The sequence below is a fragment of the Erpetoichthys calabaricus genome, chromosome 12 (assembly GCF_900747795.2).
Source record: "Erpetoichthys calabaricus chromosome 12, fErpCal1.3, whole genome shotgun sequence".
Classification (NCBI taxonomy): Eukaryota; Metazoa; Chordata; class Cladistia; order Polypteriformes; family Polypteridae; genus Erpetoichthys; species Erpetoichthys calabaricus.
The window spans coordinates 30594859-30610307 of NC_041405.2; the positions used below are offsets into that span (position 1 = coordinate 30594859).

Consider the following 15449-nt stretch of genomic DNA (forward strand, 5'->3'; position numbering starts at 1 on the left):
GGACAAACCCTTTGTAAACAGATAAATCGGCCATTCCTGTACAGAGAGTAAAAAGCTGATAACATTGTGCATGTTCTTTCATTCAGACCTTGGGAGATAGAATTTATTTAGGATAGGTTTTGTCAACCTTTCTTGAAAGCATTTGGATTGAAATTGCCTATTAGGCATAGAACAGCACATAGTTGTCAGTTTAATTTGCTAAACTAGAGTACCTGAAACCTTGCTCTGTGTGTCTCTTGATAACATTTAAAATTACCAGAGGCCAAGTGTAAGACCAACTAATATAGAGGCTAAAGAACTACATTTAAAGCCACCAAGGTGCCCTCTAATACCAACAAGAGAGAAATCGGTGCTGAATGGCTTCACAGAGTGTCCTGCTGCATACTTGTGGGCACACTGCGCTGATGACTGGGCACTATTGGCACTGTACCTTGACTGTAAAGAGGAGTGAGTGTTCCATGAAGCCGTGAGTAGAATTGGGTAGAAATGGAGCAGAAAGCAAATTCATCAGTATCATGTTGTACCTTCTATGTATCAAATTGCAATGCATCATTTCCCATCTGGTGATTGTGGAGGGGTGTCCAGGTTTTACAGTGCTTGACTTTACTACTCCCTTCCAGTGTTTCTCTTGTTATCCCTGTCTTTATTGTGTATTCTTCACAGTGGAAGAAACACTGGTTTGTACTCACTGATGCTGGACTTCGATACTATAGGGATTCAAATGCTGAGGAGGTATGTTGCATTTTTTTTGCCATCGGACATATCCTGATTAGCATTTTGATGTTACTAATTCTTTTTTTTCCTGTGTGCTTTTATTGGGGTATGTGGTTTTTCAGTTGTTAGGTTCAAATTAGTTTGCCTTAATGTGCCCTGCTTTACTACCACACATATACTGGTCTGAGTGTCTGCTTTCCAATGCTGTTTAAACAGGGTACCCTTTAAAATTAAGTGGACTACATAAGGAAACCTTGCAGAGTATGAGAAGCTATATCATTTATTGTAGTTACAAAGCAGCTCACAACATTACATAGAAGAAAATTATTTAATTTACACAATCTAACCAGCATCGTTCACTGTAGGAGTATGGGTGGCTAGAACTTATCCTGGTAGTATGGAGGGTATAGCAAGCTGGGCAATATTTGTTTTAGTATTTTAATAGTTTTAACTATTTGCACATGGTACTGATCAGCTGGTACTCTAAAGGCATGTATGAGTTTACAGGATATAAGAAAGGAAAAAAAAAGGGGGTAGCAGTTAAATACCAATTTTTATACATGACCTGACTGTAAAAATGATGCTTGAGACAAAAAAAAAAAGCAAGTGAAAATATTTATTTTGCAACTGTTTTCTGCTCAACCTTCTTTCAGGTTGATGACCTGGATGGAGAAATTGATTTACATTCCTGTGTGGACGTCTCTGAATTCCAAGTCCAGAAGAACTATGGGTTTCAGATACAGGTGAAAACTGAATACAAATGTAGTGATCTTTATATTATTTGTACTTTCTTCTTTGTGATAGGAGATGTATTAATTCTGTGTGGATAAGCAAAATAAGAAGAATTAGTTTGATTTACAGTATATGCTGTATTGCCAACATGTAGTGGGTTTTAATTAGACTCGTATGTGTCATTTTGTGTACTAAAAATTGTGTAAGTTTTCTGTTGTACTCTGTTTCATCATCCAGACCAAAGAAAGGGTGTACACACTATCAGCCATGACATCTGGTATCAGAAGGAACTGGATTGAGGTGTTAAGGAAGAGCATCCGGCCTACATGTGCTCCAGATGTCACCAAGTAAGTTTCCAACAAACATCCAAAATACATTTGTGATATTTTGTTTAGTCTTTAAAAGTGAATAGTGCTGAGCTGTTAACTAGTCTGTGTGTAGGTCCCATTCATAATGTTTTTGCAAGTATTTAAGGGGTTTGTCTCTACCTTGGCTTGACTGTTACCTCAGTTAGCAAAGCTAACGAGTTAGTAGAGGTTTATATTTGACCACGGTGTAAGCCCGTGCTGTAAAAAGTCCAGCATCCTAGAAACTATTAAAATCGTCAGGAAAAAATCTGAAATGTAGAGATGTCAGGTAGTTGAAAGAAACTACTCTGGGCATCTCTCTCCTAGGAGGATTCGTTTTGTCGACATGCTTGCATCGCTTGTGCATTAGCAGCGGGAGGAAAAGTAAAAGGGATACCGTTTTGCTGATGTTAGCAGCTAAGTGACTTTGACTTTCTTCTGAGGTTTCGTTTTGCTGACCTGCTGGCTCTGCTTTTGTTATTAGCGGCGGGATGAAAAGTAAAAGGGAAACCGTTTTGTTGATGTTGGTGGCTAAGTGACTTTGTCTTTCTTCTGAGGTTTTGTTTTGCCGACGTGCTCTCCCCACTTGTGTTATTAGTAGCTAAGCGAGTTTCCTGTTTCCCTGGAGACGGAGCCCTTACCCCAACTCCACTTGTCAGTTCTGGGCCAGACAGACACACACTTCCACGTGTAGATGTTTATATATAAGATCATTATTGGCTAAGGCATTGGACTAAACCACAGAGGTCCCAGTTCAGTCCTCACCCCCAGCTTGCACTGCAACTCTGAGCAAGCCACTTTTAGGGGTGGACTGGGAGGTCATTTATCTTTTTAATAATGTTGGGGGTGGGGCAGAATAAGACCTGAGATTTTTATTTAAGCCAACGGTTTAATTGTATTTTGTATTTTAAACAGTATGATTTCTTTATTTAAACAAACACTGCAAAATTTTATTTAAACAAATTACTTAACTAGCCTATAGAATATGATGAGATTATTACATACTTTTTTCTCTATTTAAATAGTGGAATTCATTTTAAGACAAACTGCGAATTTATAAATTAAACACTTCACTGCAAATAGTAGCATATAAATAACAAATACGTAAAAGGCTACAAGTTGTAACTGCTTATAAATATGAATAGTAGATATTTTGCCCCTGATGTGGAAGGTGAGCCTGAAGATGAGAGAAGCAGAGGGCATCAACTGAGCAAAAGCATTGGCGTGATTGTGTTTTAAGTGTTTCTGCAAATTGCTTGTCATTAACAGTTTAACTGCCTTTTTGAAGCAGTGCTGACAAATACCCTAATTTGAATGTTCTGCCTCCCCTTTATCATTTGGTGTGAAAAGGAAATGTGTAATACTTTGCAGTATGTACTCAGCTATGCAACCACATTACCCATACAACTTGGTTTATGGTGTCACTGTATGGTTATTTCATGTTCGATATTCAGTAAATGTGCACAAATCAACACTACTCTCTGTAATTTTTGGTTGTGATGATAAATATTAACTTGAGCTAATCCATAGAAAATACTATAAAATGAGTTAATACTGCAGAAGTTATTTTAGCTTTGAAATGATATCCATCTTTTCTCTCACTCCTTCTCATTGTTCTTAATTACATTTTGTTAATGGAGCTGTGATCGCTCAGATTCATTGTTCAAAAGAGAAAAGTTTGGCTGTCCAAATTAGAAAAATACCAGTGGTGGGTGAGATTTTGTACTTAAAAATGGGCAAGTCACTGTGCTGAGATGGTTGACCTTCTACCAGTACAGACACCAAACTCTGTATGATGAATACCAGGCTTGTAAGTAACCTTGGATAAAGGCGTCAGCCAAGTAGGCAAAAATAATAATACTGCTTTTGTTTTGATTTACACTTCTGCCAAATTATTTGCTTACTTTAATCATTTTTAAAACGCTTTGCATTTTATTATTTATTTACTTGTTATTTTTTATAAAATTCCAGCTGGCGTCTTTGTTTTAAATATTTTGGTCTTCCTTCAAGTCTATGTTTTCAAAGAAAGTATAGGGGGATCCTAAGCACTATTAACTATTTCATGAGACTTTTCTCCCTTCAACTGTTTTGTTTAGAGTTTTGTTTTCCCTATTTATTCTTGACACTTTTTTTTTTAATTAAAGTTGCTTGCCTGAAATCCATTTTTATTATGTTATACTTTAAAGAATAGACTTTATAAAATGTCTGCCTAGATTTTACTTAGTATTTCTCACATTAATCAAGATGTATAATTTATATTCTAGTAGATGAATTCCTCTAGAATGCGGAGGCCTACTAAACTAGCAAAGATGTATTTACCAGCTCAGTGCTTTATTTCTACATCCTCAATACATGTGATAAACCTTTTGTCATAATGTAGTCAAGGGAATGTCATTAGACCATTAAAAACATAGTATTTCCTTACTGAGAAGAGTTTGTATATTAGCCACAAAGCAGGCAAGCGCATGTTAAAATGTTAGGCCTTTCATACGCCTTTAAATAAATGTCTTACACCACAGGTGTTGTTTGTACATGTCATTAAAAATGCAGGGCACAGACTTTACAGGGAGCGTATGCATTGCTGTTTTTCATGTTACTTCCTCATCTCTGTTGTGTTTTACCACAGCAGTCTACAGTGGTAATGAAAACAGCACTAACTCTGTGACTTTTAAACGAGACCCATGGTATTAAAAAGAACATAGAACTATTTAAAAGTTGTGCAGTTCCTGACTCAGTGTCATTTACCAAGGAATTGGTATATTTCTTGTACAGATGTCGCGTATCCAGCCAATAAGTTGGTATAGTATTAAGACATTTTAATTATCTTGCACATCTTAAAGTTTTGCCTTATATAGTAGTATTCATTGTTGTAAAAGGTTATTGTTTTCTTGTACAGGTTGGCTGATGTCAGTAATAAAGAGAACTCCTTCACTCGTGAATTCCCTACTCGTCGAGGTTCCTCCAGGTCAGAACTGGTACCAGATAAGTCAGACGTTACAGTAGTGTCTCAACATTTTGATTATGTGGAGCTGGCTCCTTTGAAGACCCCAGACCTCACGTCATCTGAGAATCGACAGGCCCCTAAAGGAGAAGAGATGGAAAGAGATCAAGCACAGAGAATTATGGACAGGCGACGTTGGTTTGAAACCCCCAGTGGGGGTTCAGTACCAAGTAGAACTACAGGCCATTTGGACATGCGAGAGATTACAGGAAATGGGCCCCCTAAAAAAGCTGTGAGTTTTTCAGGATTGAGAGGAATGAGCTCTGAGGAAAATGTGCCCTCCACACCTGAACAGAGAAAAAGATTAGAAGAGGAAATTGAAAAACGCTGGCTTGAGTTTGAGAGGCTACCACTGAGAGAAACGAGGCAGGTGCAACTTATTCCTGCTGGGACGAGTCGGTTTAGCAGTCAGGTCAACGAAACTTTGGAGAAGGAGGTTTGTTGCACAAAAAGCTATAAATTAAATACAACTACTGGGTGTGACTTTATTTGATATCTATAGCTCCTTTGGGCATCATGTTTCTGCACCAGTTGGATGCAAAAGTTTTGGCAGTCCTGGTCAAATTTCACATTTCATTGAGTTGTTAAATTACAAGAAGCCAGTACAACCTGTGCAAGGTACAAACATAAAATGACAAAATGATGAATGTTTTAGTGTACAGTTGCTGCTATTTGTCAGTTTTTTAAATAGATTGAAAAAGTGAATGTAGCATGTGCCAGAGTTTGAGCACTGTGTCAGTTGGTTCTTTACTCATTCTCTCCTCTTTCAGTAGAATTAGCCACTTACAAATTGACTCGTAAGTGACCACTAGATATTTCTGCTCTTACACTAATTTCTTTCAGTTCTTTTTGACAAAGCTCATCTAGTTGAAAAGTTTTTCTAAGTCATTTTGCATGCATTACATATTAATATATCCCCACAGTTTTTCCGTAATAAGTTCAAATCAGCTTTAAGTTCCATGGTTACGTTTGCACCCTGCAGAGGTTGTGATAACATTTTTCATTTCGAGATTTAGTGAAACATACAGACTTCTGCATATACTGTACATGATGAGTTGAAGAAAATCTAAAAATCAGCATGCCAACTTTATTACACAACAACAAGATTTTAAATTTGTGGCTTAGCAATTTTGAGATATTTTGTTATTTCTGTTCCTTCTTATATATTTATTTATTTTGTGCTCAGTTGGCCTCACTTAGACAGCAACTGGAACGGACCAAGCAAGATCTTGAAACAGCGCAGCGCAGCTCAGTAGGACACGTTCCTCAAGGGTATATCTCTCAGGTGGCCTGTGAGCGTAGCTTAGAAGCCATGGAACAAGCTCATGCCCAAGCCTTACAAGAGATCCAACGGTGTCATCAGCGTGAAATTCAGCGGCTAGAACGAGAGAAAGATGTGCTTCTAGCGGAGGAGACATCTGCAACAGCAGCAGGTAACATGTTAGCCTATAAGCATAAACTATTATGGCTTAACACAAGGAAAGCATTTGTGCCAGCACTGAGTGGCATATTTTTTGTACAAGGGAAGTGTGCCATGTGTTTTCAATGGAAAAAAAAATGTGTATTTTAAACATGTAGTCTGTTGTCAGAATTGCTTTACTGCTTATTATTTGTACACATAGCGATGTATGCATCATTGGTGTTTATCACTCCTTGTGTGACTTGAGGTGACAATAGCTTAATCTATTTTTAATATTTTTTTTACCAGTTATGAATAGTTACTACAAACACTGTCTTTAGTGTATACTTCTGCTTGCATTTATAATTTTAACTGTTTTAGTCTTTATTTTGTGTAGCAATGGAGGCACTGAAGAAAGCTCACCGAGAAGAGCTATCAAGGGAGACGGAAAAGATGCATCGACTTCAGAGTGGTGGGGCCTCAGCCGAACTGCAGTCTCTGCGCAGGCAGTATCAGTGAGTACAGCCAAGGTGTCTTAAGTTTATTCACTTTTTTATTAAGTATTTTTTGAGTTAGAATAATTTTATAACATGAAAATCTATAAGCTTTGTTTACACAACTGGATGTGTGTGAACCTACATATATTTCATGGTCCTTGAGAATCGGCCCGATATGAAGACAAGCGTTTTTGCCATCAAGTTATTTTTCTGTTTACAACATGTAAGCAGATGAAGATTAATGTTTTCTTAGATGGATTCAGCACTGGAGTGCATCTAATCTTCTTTGGGATTACCTGCATCTAATTTTTAAAGTATGTCATTTGACCTCATTATCGTATTACAAATGCTGTCAGGTAAAAGAGCTGGACGATGGGATCAATGTATACTCGGAACTGTAATTTAATAGGAGTGTTAAAATACCAGTGTAGTCAGATGTTGCATTTTACAATCCATCCATCCATCCATTGTCTCCCGCTTATTGGCTGAAGGCTGAAAAACACGCCATACCACAAAATGCATTCTGCATAACTTTGAAATATTTTTAATTGTTTAATTTCTCAAGCAGGCATTGTTTTTGGGAATCTTGTTTATGAATGCCTTTTACATTAATTTAACTACCATAGAATAAATGTATGTCAGTTCATTAGCCTTCCACATTATGTTTAATCTGAGGTTTTTAACTGAAGTCTTTACTAAACTTTTGTATTGTTTGAATTTTTTTGACTAGAGGTTAAAAAAAAAATTAAGAAGTTATAATGGAAAAAAAAGGCTAGTAGTCACTTTCCTGAATGCCCACTTGGCCCCAGGCTTTTTGTTTTAACCAGCTGTATTTTTGATTAGTTTAGGTTATGGTATCAGCACCCTTATTTTAATACTAGCACACTTTGTTTAAACATAAATTATCAAGGCTTGTGAAGAAATGGTCACGTGGGTGTAATTTGTTTGAGAGGATTGTTTGCCTTTACACTCCATGTAATTACATAATAACTCAAAAATTCATGACCCCTAGATAACCAGCAGGCCTTTATGTGCAAAGCCTGTTGTGTGCAAAGGATTTATTTGTAAAATGTCACCAGAATATTTTTGGGGGAAAAAAATTTTAAGTAAAAGTCAATTTGGTCCTTAAAAATAACTTCAAAAAATACACCGTACACAAAATTAAAGTGGAATAAGATATTTTTCCAGCATGATAAACTGTTGTGTTGTTTCCAAAAACATTTGAAGTAGTAATCTAGAAGTAATCTAGAAATTTCTACCATGGTTCCGAGTGGAAATTGAAACCTTGTAACGTGTGTTGAGATGTGGTACATGCACAAATTGCTGATGGGAAGAGGTGCATGTTGACTTTCATTTGGCAATGTTATCTGTAGTGACAGATTTTGTAAATCAAGATGGAAACGTAATGCTCATTGCAAATTATCCACTAAAAACAGTGGTAACGGAGTAGACAGATACTGTCATCGAATAAGGGTTAACTCATTTTAACTTTTGGCCCCTTTCACATTTAACGTTTAAACATACTCTGAGCTGAGACGGGGCCATGTTTTATTTCAGTGTTAAACCCTACCTGAGTCAAAACTAAATTTAAAATTTTCTTCAGATGAAGCACGTAACTGTCGATTACTAACATATAAGCAATGGCTTGAATGTTTTCCAGCTCCTCAACTGAAACATTTTGTACTGCATTGAAAACCCAGGCACCATCTGTAGCAAAATCAAATACTCATTGTGTTTAGTTGTGGCTAATTATCACATCATTTTTTACCACATCAAGTAGTAGAACTGTGTTCTCCAGCATTAATGCTTAATAAAGATCTGGGTGAAAATGTACTACTGATTTCCACTTCTTAAAAATGCCTTTTATGCTGAACCATCATGGGGTAGGAATACAGCAATTGGTCAGCCCCACTGCCACAAAGGTGTTCTTCTGCTGTTTAACCTGACTCACATTCTAATTTATGGTGGCTCGGCTAGTTTGAAATGAAGTAACACAAGTCATTTCACACACAGCTCACCTGCAGTACGAGGCAGTCATGATGTAGTTTTGCATGTGTCATGACATCCTGCTGTCACATTGGTAAATCTCAGTTCAGTGCAGAGGACTGTAAGCTTGCAGGTGCAGTTAGTTTTTGAAAGAACTAAGTGCTTCTTTAAATGACATGAAGATGTCTGCTTGGTTGGAATGAATTTTGGTGAGTACGTATTAGTGGGCTTTTAAACTATTTGAATAGAAGTGTTCATTAGAGTGTTCATAAAGAGGTGAATTTCAGCATATGAACAGTTGCTTAAAGTTGATTCTGTGAGATATTTGTTTATCATAATTAGCTTTGAGTATAGCAGTTATAAAAGATAAGAAAAAAAAAAAAAAGAAAACTGCAAAAGTGCCTACATAATCTTTTACATTCTCATTCAGCATTTTTACTCTAGTTATACTGTGGGAATTGTTTAAAAATTAATCATCTTCTTCTTTCGGCTGCTCCTGTTAGGGGTTGCCACAGCAGATCATCTTCTTCCATATCTTCCAGTCCTTGTCATCTTGTTCTGTTACACCCATCACCTGCATGTCCTCTCTCACCACATCCATAAACCTTTCGCTTAGGCCACCTCTTTTCCTCTTCCCTGGCAGCTCTATCCTTAGCATCCTTCTCCCAATATACCCAGCATCCTGACACTCTTCTCCACCCATTCCACCCTGCCTGCACTCTCTTTTTCACCTCTCTTCCACAATCCCCATTACTCTGTACTGTTGATCCCAAGTAATTAAACTCGCCCATCTTCGCCAACTCTACTCCCTGCATCCTCACCATTCCACTGACCTCCCTCTCAATTACGCACATGTGTTCTGTCTTGTTCCTACTAACCTTCATTCCTGTCCTCTCCGGAACATATCTCCGCTTCTCCAGGGTCTCCTCAACCTGCTCCCTACTATCTCTACAGATCACAATGTCATCAGCAAACATTATAGTCCACGGGCACTCCTGTCTAATCTCGTCTGTCAACCTGTCCATCACCATTGCAAATAAGAAAGGGCTCAAAGCCGATCCCTGATGCAATCCCACCTCCAACTTGAATGCATCCGTCACTCCTACCGCAGACCTCACCACTGTCACACTTCCCTCGTACATATCCTGTACAACTCTTACGTACTTCTCTGCCACTCCCGACTTCCTCATACAATACCACAGCTCCTCTTGAGGCACCCTGTCATATGCTTTCTCCAGGTCCACAAAGACACAATGCAACTTCTTCTGGCCTTCCCTAAACTTCTCCATCAACATCCTCAGAGCAAACATCGCATTTGTGGTGCTCTTTCTTGGTATGAAACCATACTGCTGCTCACTAATCATCACCTCACTTCTTGACCTAGCTTCCACTACTCTTTCCCTTAACTCCATGCTGTGCTTCATCAATTTTATTCCCCTGTAGTTACTGCAGTCCTGCACATCCCACTTATTCTTAAATATCGGCACCAGTACACTTCTTCTCCACTCCTCAGGTATCCTCTCACTTTCCAAGATTCCATTAAACAATCTGGTTAAAAACTCCACTGCCATCTATCCTAAACACCTCCATGCTTCCATAGGTATGTCATCTGGACCAATAGCCTTTTCATTTTTCATCCTCTTCATAGCTGTCCTTACTTCCTCCTTGCTAATCCGTTGCACTTCCTGATTCAGTATCTCTACATCATCCAACCTCATCTCTCTCTTGTTCTCTTCATTCATCAGCCTCTCAAAGTACTCTTTCCATCTGCTCAACACTCTCCTCGCTTGTGAGTATGTTTCTATCTTTATCCTTTATCACCCTAACCTGCTGCACATCTTTCCCAGCTCAGTCCCTTTATCTAGACAATTAGTACAGGTTCTTTTCACTCTCCTTAGTGTCCAACCTCTCATACAACTCCTCATATGCCTTTTCTTTAGCCATCGCCACCTCTCTCTTCACCTTGTGCCTTATCTCCTTGTACTCTTGTCTACTTTCTGCATCTCTCTGAATATCCCACTTCTTCTTTGCCATCCTCTTCCTCTGTATATTCTCCTGTATTTCCTCATTCCACCACCAGGTTTCTTTTTCCTCCTTCCTCTTTACAGATGTCACACCAAGCATTCTTCTTGCTGTCACCCTTACTACATCTGCTGTAGTTTCCCGGCTGTCTGGTAACTCTTCACTGCCACCCAGTGCCTGTCTCACCTCCTCCCTAAACCCAACCTTGCAGTCTTCCTTTTTCAACTTCCTCCATTTGATCCTTGCCTCTGCACTCACTCTCTTCCTCTTCTTGATCTCCAACGTCATCCTACAGACCATCATCCTATGCTGCTTAACTACATCTTCCCCTGCCACCACTTTGCAGTCTTCAATCTCCTTCAGATCAACTCTTCTGCATAGGATCTAATCTACCTGTTTGTATCTTCCTCCACTCTTGTACGTCACCTTATGCTCCTCCCTCTTTTTAAACTACATATTCACCACAGCCATGTCCATCCTTTCCAATCCACTATCCTCTGACCTTCTTCATTCGTCTCCTTGACACCATACCTACCCATCACCTCCTCGTCTCCACTGTTCCCTTCACCAACATGCCCATTGAAATCCCCTCCAATCACCACTTTCTGTCCCTTGGGTACACTGTTCATCACTTCATCCAACTCACTCCAAAAATCTTCTTTCTCACCCATTACACACCCAACTTGCAGTGCATATGCACTAACAACATTCATCATCACACCTCCAATTTCCAGCTTCATAATCATTATTCTTCCTGACACTCTTTACACCTCCAAAACACTCTTTGACATACTGTTCCTTCAGAATAACTCCTACCCCATTTCTCCTCCCATTCACACCATGATAGAACAATTTGAATCCACGTCCAAACCACCTGGCCTTACTCCCATTCTATTCAGTTTCTTGCACGCACAATATATCAACCTTCCTTCTCTCCATCATATCTGCTAACTCTCTCCCCTTCCCAGTCATACTGCCAACATTAAAAGTTCTTACTCTCAGTTCCACTCTCTTTACTTTTCTCCTCTCCTCCTGCCTCCAGACACATCTCCCCCCTCTTCTTCTCCTTCTTCTTCTTCGGCCAACAGTAACCCAATTTCCGCCAGCACCCTATTGGCTAACAGTACTGGTGGCGGTCGTTGTTAACCCGGGGCTCGACCGATCCAGTATGGATGGAAATGGAAATTTGTATTGTTGTACGCATGTTGATTTGGCAAAATTTTACACCGGATGCCCTTCCTGACGTAACCCTCCCCGTTTATTCGGGCTTGAGACCGGCATGAAGAGACACACTGTTTAAAAATGAATACTGTACTATTTTTGTAGAATTCTTTGGTTACTATTTTAGATTTCTGAATTCTTTCCCAGAGAATATGACTTTAACATCAAAACAGCCCCTGTTTCCTATTGGTTTCAAAATGGACAGTACCATGAATATTGCAAGTCATTATGTTTTGATAATTTTAATTATTGTAGCATTTATTATTTTTATTGTTTTATGATCACCTTTGAAATTTCTTAAGTGCAACTGATGGAATATTTTAGAAATATTTATTCTTTGCATGAATTCTATTTAGGCATTATTTACAGGTTCATATGGAAACATGAAAAGCCAACTCAAATATCAAGTGTGAATAAGGAGATCAAAAGCAAACCTCCCTAACAAAGAGGAGTTTGATATCCGCTTACAGAAAATATCTCATGAGCATTACTTTTTGGACTCCGGCTTGAGTTTAATGTTTTGGACCGTTTTGCAGTTTTGTGCATTCCCTTAAATTTTCTGAGATTGCAAACTGTTGACATAAAGTGTTTTCAAAACGCATTTTTAGCCATTTTTGAAATGTCTTAAGTGTATTAGTGGATACTTAAAAGGTAGGTGTCTGTAAATTTGGTTGGAAATTTTATTATGATGTGCAGGTTCAGGTCAGATGAATGTAATTCAGCTAATTCAAATATTTCCTTATTTGATGTGGCCATTGTTTTGTAATGAAAGTAAAAGGAAAGAATATCTGAGGAAATTTTCAGTATTGGAGCTGTGTGTTTACTGGGAAGTGGAGCAGCTGCAAAAAAATTAAGAGGAGACCAGTGCAAAGTGCAAGAAATATTTCCAGAAGGAGATGGGATTTAGCTCTTTGCTTTTCTGCCTTGTGATGTGACTGCAGCTGCTTTGTCAGATGTGAGTGAAGGTCCTTTCCTGCGTGAGAAGCCTTATGCAAGTCCATGTTTTTTCAGCATTTGGAATCCTTTGATAAAATGTTTTCGTAGAGAAGCGGGGTTGTCAGTCAGCCTTTCATTCTCATTTCAGTTCATTGGATTGCACTTCCTGTTTTCAGTGATGAATGTTTACTTACCAAGACCCCAGACAAGTTTTACCATGCTGTTATTAAAGAATTCTTTTAAGGAAGAAATGAACATTTTAAATATTTGTATTTAGATATTTGAATGTGGTATTTAAGGATTAATCAAACACTTAGCATAAAGACAACTGGGACAAAAAAATTGATGCTTTTCAAGCTGCTGTTTTTGTGGCAGGATATTGTGAACTGATCAGCAGTTTCAGAGACCTAAATACAGCCCCTGAAATGAAGGGATTGTGTTCAAAAAATGCTTTAGTTGCCTCACATTTTTATGCAATCTTTTTGTTCACCCCACTGAATTAAAGCTGAAAGTCTGCACTTCAACTGCATCTGAGTTGTTTCATTTAAAATTCATTGTGGTAATGTACAGAACCAAAATTAGAAAAAAGTTGTCTCTGTCCAAATATTTATGGACCTAACTGTACATCATATCCACACCCAGCTTCTGTAGAGCTTTGAAACCACTCTTGTCAGTGTGGAGGAGTTTGTTCGCTTGGTTTGTCTATACAAACCTTCCGTAATTTTGGTGCATTGTTTAAAAATTGCCATTAACATACATGGCTGACACTTGTTTCAGTAAAGAAAAGTAACACATGAATATTCAGCAAGCTAAATTAAAAATATTTAGGCAAAACAGTACTCTGTAGATGCTGCTTCTCGGTGTGGCAGTTACTGTAATGACTGAGCACCACGTTCAGACAGTCCTGCTGCAGGCTGTCCTAACAATCCCAGTGGAACTGGCTGTTCAGACTCTCTGCAGAAATTAAAAAAAGTCCACCATTTATTCTCAAAACTGTTAATAAGATGTAACTATGAGTTTAAATATTTTACATTCCAATAAAAATAAGCAGAGAGAGAATAATTTGCCAATAGATTACTAAACAAACCGTGAGATCATGCTTAACAGGCTATTTTTAAGCCTATAGACGGTCTAGTATTTTACAGGTTACATGATTGAAGAAATGTTGAGTAAGAAAGTGAGCAATGCAAATTTAAGGGCTAAATTAACCTGTTGTCCTTTTTCACTTATTGTCTGGTACCCTCAATGATAGACCTGCAAAAAAATAAAATAAAAAATATATAGCACTAAAAGCAACTGGTAGGCTTATTAGCACCATAACTTCTCTTCTCTTAATGGAGTATTCTTCAGACAGATTGTTCAGAGAATGACAACTATAAGAAATGGCTAGCATAGAAAAGAGGTACTAGGCCCAGCTGTCTAAAGAACATTGGCTTATTTTGCATGAAATTTGGTTCTGATTAAACATTCCTCTAAGAGTCGACTCTCATATTTTTAAACCACAAATTTCATATATGTATCTGGAACTTCTGTGAAATTTTTGTTTAATCCAAAGCTTTGAGCTTTTAAAGTCCAACATTTTTAAATATAGAAATTTTAACAGCTAAACTGTACTGAAAAACATGGATTACATGTTGTTTATATAATATTACCACAACAGTTTTGCCTATAAAGCTTACTAAATTGTGAAAAGTATAAACGTCAGTGGTATTTCATCGTTTGTTTTGGTAAATTCACGTCATATGATGTACTTGTAAAAATGCAGGAAACCATATGCTGACAACATCAACTTTTTTTCTTTTATATTATATTTATCCCATTCAAAATACCACTTGGAAACAACAAAGACCTCAAAACCTGTTAATATTTCACAATGCTAATGCTGTAGTAAACAGTATACACTCGTACGGATATCTATACTAATAAAAGGCAAAGCCCTCACTGACTCACTCACTCACTCACTGACTGACTGACTCACTCATCACTAATTCTCCAACTTCCCGTGTAGGTGGAAGGCTGAAATTTGGCAGGCTCATTCCTTACAGCTTACTTACAAAAGTTAGGCAGGTTTCATTTCGAAATTCAAAGCGTAATGGTCATAACTGGAACATATTTTTTGTCCATACACTGTAATGGAGGAGGCGGAGTCACGTATCGCGTCATCACGCCTCCTACGTAATCACGTGAACTAAAAACAAGGAAGACATTTACAGCACGAGTCACACGTGGGAACGAAGGTAAATGACGTTAATTTTTGACTGTCTTTTAATACTGTGTAAAGCATACATATTAACACGTGCAATTAAACGTGTGCATTTACGGGGTGATTTCTCAGGCTTAAAAGCTCACCTTTTATCAAACGCGGGAAGAAAGGTAACTGACGTTGTTCACTGTCTTTTAATACTGTGTAACCATACATATTAACACATGTCCAATTAAACGTGTGCATTTACGGGCTGATTTCTCAGGCTTAAAAGCTCGCCTTTTACTAAAAAGGTAAATGCAAAACTATTTTCAATCAGTTTATTGAAACGCTCCCGTTAAGGATTGCAATAACATATTCGCGAGATAAAAGAACGAAGTAGGGGGAAATG

The 15449-nt window shown here is 38.0% G+C and overlaps 1 protein-coding gene across 2 annotated transcripts in view; it reads left to right on the forward strand.

Moving 5' to 3' along the window:
• Positions 1-15449, forward strand: part of triobpb (TRIO and F-actin binding protein b) — a 287315-nt gene that overhangs the window by 37870 nt on the left and 233996 nt on the right. For both annotated transcript variants that reach the window (XM_051934846.1, XM_028815322.2), the window contains exons 3-8: positions 664-732; positions 1368-1457; positions 1684-1793; positions 4690-5230; positions 5981-6227; positions 6591-6708. In XM_051934846.1, the coding sequence (XP_051790806.1) occupies positions 664-732; positions 1368-1457; positions 1684-1793; positions 4690-5230; positions 5981-6227; positions 6591-6708 (1175 nt within the window). The remainder of the gene's footprint in view (positions 1-663; positions 733-1367; positions 1458-1683; positions 1794-4689; positions 5231-5980; positions 6228-6590; positions 6709-15449) is intronic.